The following is an 8,193-nucleotide window of genomic DNA, read 5'->3' on the forward strand; positions in this document are numbered from 1 at the left end:
AGAACCCGGGATCGGGCAGAGGAGAGGGAATAGGACGAAAGTAAGAATCGTGGTGGAGCAGTCGAGTGCCAGGGTGACAGAACTCACTGCCAATCGCAGGCGGCAGGTGTGAGCTATCTCTCTATCCTGGTCCGAAGGTTGACGTTGAAGATGCCTACAGACTCACGCAGGCAGAAAATCTCTCGCCGCCGCCAGCCTACCAGCCCGGATTATCCTTGTTCCGAGGACACCCAACCTCGGCCCGGACTATCTGTTGATGCGCAGTGAATGACGTAATTACTCTGACATGTCCCAACTCTCGATCCTCTTGACAACGGCTCACAGCGTCAAGTAAGAAGGGAAAAGAGAAAAAAAAAAGGGAAAACGAAACAGAAAAGAAAAAGAAAATCGACCAGGAAAGGGGGCAGAAAAAAAACAAAGGAGAAACCACTCATCTACCCGCCCTCCATTACCCCGATGCCATCCCAGAACAACTCAAAAGAGTTACATACAATTGACTTCCCGCAGCCAACCCTCCATCCAGGCCGGTTCTCAATCCCTTAAAGCCCCCATCCCCCGTCCCCACCCCAGCGCAAGGCAAAACGCCCCAATGCCTGAGAATGAACTATTTTATTATCACCACCCAGTCTAACACCCGCCCTAACAGAACCAGGCCAATTACTCTTCAACCCCAAAAAATTCTGTCGCGAGCCAAGCATCCCGCCGTTCTTGTTGCGATCCAGTCCATTCCGTGCATGAAGATAGTAAATGGGGCACGAGAAGAACTTGTGGAGAACGGGTAAAACAAAGGGTGCCAGCGAAGAAAATATTGTTCTAGTTGACTACGGCGTAGTTACTCTTTTTAACTAGTTATCAATTATCAGCAGAATGTTTTGGCTTTACATGCGGGTTGAAAACTATGAGTGAGAAAGAAATTTTTAAATTATGCGCAACAATACGAATCTGTAATCCCATTGTTGAACAGTGCAATGTGACGATCTACTTTAAATAGAATGGAATAAAATAAAATAAAACAAGTTAAACAAACAATGGAATCGCATGGGTAAATCGGTTGCAATAAGCATCATTGTCATTATTATCATCACCATCACACTCAAATCACAAGTTTCAAAAACGATTGAAACATAGAGGTATTCTAGTCCTTGCGTAAGGCAAATGGTACAATAGCTATACAGCAAATAACAATAAAGGGATAAAACTAATCCAAATGCAAAAACAGCTATACGAAACCCGTTGGTACCCGCATCGTCACACATAGCGTCAAGCAAGCCAAAAAAAAAATAAATAAATAAATAAATAAATAAATAAAAAATAAAAATAAATAACAAAAGGCCGTAAAAATAAATCTGTATATACATAGGTATAGGTATATGTAGAAGAAACATCAAACGCTCATAACCAAACAATCATTCAATACTCATTCAATTTCAACACTTTCCCAACCAACTTTCGCTTCGGAGGCTTATCCCGATCTCGATCCGCCTGCAAACCCTTCAGCGCATGCAACAACATCCCCGCATCGAAGAACCCATCTGTATGAAAAGAGGACCAGTTAGTATGTTATCTACCACGAGCTACAACGCAGACAGCGTAGAAGTCGAGGGAAAGACAGCTGAGAGTAATAATAATAATTTATAACTTACATCCACCCATCCCATCGTCTTCTACATCGCCACCATCCGTCGTCGGGGTCTCAACCGTCCCCGCCCCGCCCACAAGCTGCGGATCAACCCTCACTAGCCGCCCCTTCCCCTTCACGCGTTCTCCAGGTGCCACCACAACCGGCGCAGTGGGAGACTCTGCATCCATCTGCCTCTCGCGCACACAACTCGGCCCCACGGGTTTGCGCTGCGTCGCGCGCAGCAGCTTGCGAATCTCATACAGATACGTCTCGAGCGACTGGATGAAGCGGGTTGTCTGTCGATGCTTGGACGACGCACAGATGGAGATCGAGTCGTCCTTGATGATGTAACCGATGCCGAAGCCGTCGCCAGAGGTGGGACCGAAGCCAAAGTGGCGCAGTGACGGATTGCCGCAGTTTGAGGTCGAAAGGATTGTGGTATTGATTTTATCCCAGCCAGCATCATTGAAGAGAGCTGGGGTGTGGGCGAGATGTTGAAGGCGGATGTTGCGTGAGCTGTTGGCGGAGTAGCTAGAAGATATGCCGTCGTCGGAGGGCGAGGAAGGGCGGGATACGGCGGTAGAACCGTGCGCTGGGGCTGGGGAGGAATCGATGGATGAACCGTTCTCGGCGGGGCTCGAGTAGCCATTTGTGCTTGGAGGCCCGCTGTTGATTATCCCATGTCCATCATCGAAGGAGCGCTGCCAAAGACAGTAGAGGGCGTAGAGATGCCTGTCTTGGCCTTTGCCTTGCGAACAGATCTTGGTAGTTGCGGTGTGTTTTTCTGTTGCTTTTCGGAGGGCTGCTACTTTTTCCGCTGCGGGACGCTCGTCCCAGAATGTTCGTACGAACTCCACGGATTCGTGGGAGACGGTTCTGACGGCCTCCGTGCGCCCGTGGAGGAAGAACTTAGTCATCGCTGGTTCGTAGGTATTCTCTACCCGGCCGTAGAGACCATAGTAAGCGGCTTGGAAAGCCATTTGAACAAATGCATCAGGCGAGATGCCCATCGATGTGATGAAGTTCTTTCCGTAGCCTTTAAAATCGAGGACTTGGAATTCATGCTGATGTAACAGATCCGCGAGGTGTGATTCGGCAAATCGAAGGGCAATGCTGAGTTCTGGGCCCATGTCCCACTCAAGTTTGTGTGGGGTTGTGCTCACATTCGATGCAAAACTCTCAGGACTCCGTTTTGATGGGGGAGGGCTGGTGGTTGCCCACAAGCTAGGTGCCTGGCCGTTAATGGTCCTGGCAAACCGAAGGATCGTGTCCGTGTAAACATCACTGGCGAATCGAAGTACAGTATGGCCGTCTACACCAGTATGCTCAAAGTTGATACCAGCACTACCGTTCTTGCAGACAATGATTTGAAGCTTGTCATACCATCGGTTCGTGCACGTTCCAATCTGTACACCCCTGACCACTTCATTTGTCCCGCAGAGCATATTGGCGCAAAGCTCAGATGTATTAGACGGCTCCGTGGAATCCAAGCACAAAACAAATAGCGCGGTATCGACGATATTCAGACACTCAGCGTTGTTAGACTTCCGATCTTTGGTCAAGATATCTCTCAAACCCGACCAGACTTTCCGGTTCTCCGTGCTGAGCACACCAAGTGCCCCTTTAGCGGCCTCCTGGATTGGTGTCTGCTCTGCATCTTCGATAATTACTTGAAGATTGAGCGATATATCCCTTTCGCTCATAAGCAGGTCGTTATTGTCGTCAAGAACGTCGAACCAGTAAAACTGACCCCGACAAAGAACCACCATATGCTTAGCAGCCGAATCTTGACCAATGATGCACCCGTTCTCGGTTGGCACTCTTGCTGTACCAAACAATCTCGAATATTGAAACATGCAAAGTGGTTTCCCACGAACTGTATCCGGAGCAAGCTCCTCTCTTCGAACAGCCCGAACGAATGATAATGCGGACACTACTAAGGACGCTGCGCGCGTAACTTGGTTGTTCCTGGAAGGAGTGGGATCATCCTCTAAGAGGAAAAACGGATTGAGATTGAGAACAACAGCTATCGAGACGTTAGCCACATACTTTCGATGCGCCACCATGCCGCTAGGAGAAAGAACATGTTCCGCGACGTAACTCACGATTATCATAATTCAAATAAGAATCATACCCTAACAAGCAAGTCAGTAAATTGCTATGGAGTGACCACACAAGTAACGGCCAACAATAAAGGCAGAAATGTAGAAAATAAACCCACAAAACTGCTCGATATAACTCGACTTCGAAGTAGCGTAGTTCTTCAGCTTATTTTGCAATTCCGGGCCGTCCGTTTTAAGAAATTCATTTACAGCGGCCTTTGTCTCCTCCTGCTCCCTGGCAGACTGTAAAGGAGCCAAACACTCCAGGTAGCGATTGCAGGTGCTCTCAAGATCTGGGATCGGGAGTTTGGGGAGGGAGTCTTGGTTTGCGAAGGTTATGCCATTTTGGACCTTTTCCGGAGGGTGGGACTTGGGGGTGGAGTTGGTAGGATCCGTTGCGGCCATGGCGCTTCGGGACATTTCCTTGTTCTCAGAAACCCCGTTTGGAGACTTGGGGTTTCTCGAGTTCTCGTTCTCAGCCAGAGTCTCCCCTAAAGGTTTGGGCATAGTAAAGAATCGGACTGCCATGGTAGAATATGACATTGTTTTTCAACGAGTCAGTGGGGGGAACACTAGCATCAAACCAAAGGGCTCTAAACGTAGTGAGATGACAGGACGGTGGGTATTGAAAGGAGTCGCAGGGCGCTGCGGTAGAAATAATGGCAATCCTGTGAACAATAAGAAGGCATGGAGGCAATTTAAAAATACGATAAAGGTAGAAGAACAAAACACAACGGAGTTGGCATGATCATAGAAGGGGGGATCAATAGTATGCCGGGTCCGAGCGAGGGAAAATCCGGGAGGCTTTTCTGCGTGTAAACAGGAACCAAACGGGAAATATAACGAAGGTGGATGAGGATCTATCTATCTAAGAAAAGCAGCAGCAATGACACTCGCGCAACTTGGAGGAATGATATCACCTTGGACACGGGATCCGGGCTGAAGGAAGTGTGTGGAACAGTTGGATGCGCCGGGACTTTTCTTGGAAAAAAGCAGGGGGGAAAGCGGAAAAGCTTACGGGAAAAAAAGATAACTAAACCGACAAGGACTCGTCAAGGCTCAAGCGGGCGGAGTGACTAGGTAGGAGAGAAGGCAAGCCCGAGGCTACAGCCTAGGGTGTGTCGGAGTAACGGATGGGATAGGTAGCAGTTGTTAGTGCAGTCGCAAATCAATCAGACGAGCGCACTGTAGAGCAGCTTGACGAAGGTGAAAAATCTGTTCTCCGAAAATAGGCGGAAGGGAGGTCTCATTGTTAGCAAGATATCCGCGCGAGGCAATAAGGGATTGAGTAGATGAAGTAGGAGTCCTAGAACGGGTTGATGTTGCTGGAGGAGGAGGAACAGGAGAAGGAATTGAGGCTGTCAACCGTCACGCTTCGCCTGTCAGCTGCAGGCCAGGCGCAGAGCTTACCTCAGGTGCAGAACAACCCATGATGCGGGCAACAATCGGACGAGCAGCATTATTAACGAACGACAACTGAACATATAGAAAGTCAATGCCCGCTTTGGCCCCCGAAACCGCCGTCCTGATAACAGAGCACTGACCTGAAACTCCCTTGGTCACAGGATGAGGTAAGCGATGGCTAACCGGGCCCTAGATGATTTGTAAGCTGCCGCTCACCTGCAACCTCTGGTCGGCCCCTCGTTCCGAGGGTCCGCCATCTCAACGTTATCCGCCATCTCAACGCGATTATTTTCAAATACGCGAATCTCTTTTTTCAAAATGCAATAATCAACCAATGTGATGACTTCTACATATATTTTAATAGAGAATAAGATCACAGAGGCTCTAGATTCCATAGCCGATATTGAAAAACCCAATATCAAAGCATTGGCAAGAGATTATAACCTTCCCTATTCCCGTCTGCTCAATCGATACAATGGCCGTGCTCCGCGAACTCATCGACCTCCTGCTAATCGACTTTTATCTTTTGAGCAGGAAAAATCACTTTGTCAGTATATAGAAGCTCTAGATAAGCTATGCCTACCTCCCAATCGATCGATGATCTTTGGTGCTGCTCGATTCCTACTTGCGCAGAGCCATACAGATTCTACCACACCTGCACCTGGGCTTGGAGAGCACTGGGTCAAAAGATTTCTCAAACGCCATCCAGAGTATAATGTACGCAAGCAGAAGACCATTGATATATTACGGAAACAGGCTCATCAACCATCTCATATCCTTGATTGGTTTAACCGGTTCAAAGAAACAGTCAATAAATATGGAATTCAAGATTGCGATATCTACAACTTCGATGAAACAGGGTTCAGAATAGGAATTGGACATGATCAATGGATTGTAACGCGAGATCCTCGAAGACGGGCCTATGTTGGAAGTTCAAATAATAGAGAAAGTCTTACTATCATTGAAGGAGTTGCAACTGATGGCTTTACCATTCCTCCCTTATATATTCTCACCGCGAAGCAGCTACAGGAGCGGTGGACAGATGAAATAGAGAAGGATGCCATGATAGCTACATCCGACACTGGGTATAATAATGATCAAATCTCTTTTCAGTGGATTCAGCATTTCCATCGGTCTACAAAAGCTCGCAACAAAGGAACCCACCGTCTGCTTCTATTAGATGGATTTGACTCCCATTGCACCTTTGAATTCATGGATTTTTGTGAAAAGAACAACATCATTCCCTTCTATCTCATCCCGCATACGAGTCACCTATTACAACCTCTGGATGTTGGTGTTTTTCAAGCCTTTAAGCATCATCATTCAGTGGCAGTTGAAGAAGCAACAAGACGCGGCTGTGAGAAGTTCACAAAGGTTGAATTTCTTCATGCTATCACCTCCATACGAAAAGCAACATTCAGAGTTCATACAATCAAACATGGATGGGAAGCAACTGGCCTACTTCCATTCAATCCTTCAATTGTCCTTAATAAATTGCGTGAATTCGAGACTACTCCTTGAGAATCTTCAAATTCAGATTCCATGGATTCAGATACTTGGTATACTCCTTCAACTGTACGCCAATTCAACCGATATAAACGCAAACTCGAGGCTTTGGAAGAGGAAGATGAAGATAACTATGATGAGGACTATATATATGAAGGATTACAGAAGCTTTATAAGGGTAGTATTGCAATGGCCAATACAGTGGCTCTTTTGCAGGAGGAGCTCTCGCAGACAACTGCCGCCTCGGCTGCTCGCAAACGCCGTCTGAACGGCTCACGGAGGGTAGTTCATAAAGGAGGAGTCATCTCTGCAGATAATATTCGCAAAATGACAGCTATTCATCATCAGATTGGTATTGAGGAGGCATTGGAGAAGTTACGGCCAAAATGGAAGAAGGTTATGAAGGAACTTAAGAGATATTGCAGAGACAAAGGCATTTATGTTAATGCCACCAAATTTACAAGGAATTCACGGCAATAGTTCATTTACAATATAATCTATTTGTATCTATCAAATATAGATTCATTGGTTGATAAATCAACTGAATATCATGGGTATAAGTGGGCAGTAACGTTGAGATGGCGGATAACGTTGAGATGGCGGACCCTCGGAACGAGGGGCCGACCAGAGGTTGCAGGTGAGCGGCAGCTTACAAATCATCTAGGGCCCGGTTAACCCCACTCGCCCTGTTCCTAATCTACAGCTGTATGTATGTAATCTGTACTGTACAAATGTATGTCTGTCCAAGGCGGTTTTATCCCTGTACCCTAGAGAAGTCGTCCATCACCTCAGTTTATACATGTTGATTCTCGCACTATGGTCAGGAACAAGAAGAAAGCAGAGAACTGCCAACTCCCTCTCCAACCCCAGAGGCCCGATTAGTTGCTGTCCTCACCTTTATTTCCCCGCCGCAGCTTTCAAACATTTGCCATCCCAAGTCCGACCCGGACGTGAGGAATAAAATATGGGAAATAATTTCCTGGGCCGAAATTTGAAAATTATCGTTTGTGTTGTGGGTACTAGTAGTTGTGGGCGCTACACAGCAGCTCCAGTTTTTTCTTTAAAAAGAGGCGAAGACAAGAACACCCGGTAATAATAACTCTCATTTGTTCCAGCTTGCTTGCAGTTTTTGTTTCGCTAGAGAGATAAGAGTCTCTTCGCAAGAGGAAATGTGTCCCACCAGGACTGGATACAGGGAATTGAATTCTCTGCTGCTCCCTTGTGCCTCCACAAGGGAGGCTTGTCGAATCCATGCCCAATCTCAATATATGTCAGCCTGCTTAAGCTTAATTTCTAGAGAGAGATCTTAAGACACATCAATGCCACCCAGTCACTATTTCTCATCTCATCACAATCATTAATTCACTCTACACTGAAAGTAGATGCAGTGAGGCAAACATCAGACATTGTATGTATGTATGTATTTGTTTAACATCCCAGGGGAGGGCGCAGGCAGCGTCTGCACCTCCTAAGCATCCCTAAGGTATGGAGGCACGCTACACTGAAGGGATCTATGTACACAAAGGAGAAGAGCAGATTCAGATAGCACTCATGAGAAGA

The 8,193-nt window shown here is 46.9% G+C and overlaps 3 protein-coding genes across 3 annotated transcripts; 1 reads left to right on the top strand and 2 right to left on the bottom strand.

The window, feature by feature from the left end:
* Positions 1–1,410: 1,410 nt before the first annotated feature.
* Positions 1,411–4,251, bottom strand: HCAG_01722 (hypothetical protein; the record flags this gene model as incomplete). The annotated part of the gene is made up of 5 exons (XM_001544625.1): positions 1,411–1,532; positions 1,644–3,446; positions 3,671–3,691; positions 3,727–3,756; positions 3,843–4,251. The coding sequence occupies 5 exons, from the start codon at positions 4,249–4,251 to the stop codon at positions 1,411–1,413; spliced, it is 2,385 nt and encodes a 794-aa protein (XP_001544675.1).
* Positions 4,252–4,756: 505 nt separating this feature from the next.
* Positions 4,757–6,191, bottom strand: HCAG_01723 (predicted protein; the record flags this gene model as incomplete). The annotated part of the gene is made up of 4 exons (XM_001544626.1): positions 4,757–4,834; positions 5,134–5,316; positions 5,711–5,773; positions 6,141–6,191. 4 exons carry the CDS (start codon positions 6,189–6,191, stop codon positions 4,757–4,759), a joined length of 375 nt encoding a protein of 124 aa, XP_001544676.1.
* A 478-nt stretch (positions 6,192–6,669) lies between these two features.
* On the top strand, positions 6,670–7,113 carry HCAG_01724 (predicted protein; the record flags this gene model as incomplete). Its single annotated transcript, XM_001544627.1, has 1 exon — positions 6,670–7,113. One exon carries the CDS (start codon positions 6,670–6,672, stop codon positions 7,111–7,113), a length of 444 nt encoding a protein of 147 aa, XP_001544677.1.
* Between the last annotated feature and the right edge of the window lie 1,080 nt (positions 7,114–8,193).

This window comes from Histoplasma capsulatum, genomic scaffold (assembly GCF_000149585.1).
Source record: "Histoplasma capsulatum NAm1 scaffold_1 genomic scaffold, whole genome shotgun sequence".
NCBI classification, from domain to species: Eukaryota; Fungi; Ascomycota; class Eurotiomycetes; order Onygenales; family Ajellomycetaceae; genus Histoplasma; species Histoplasma mississippiense.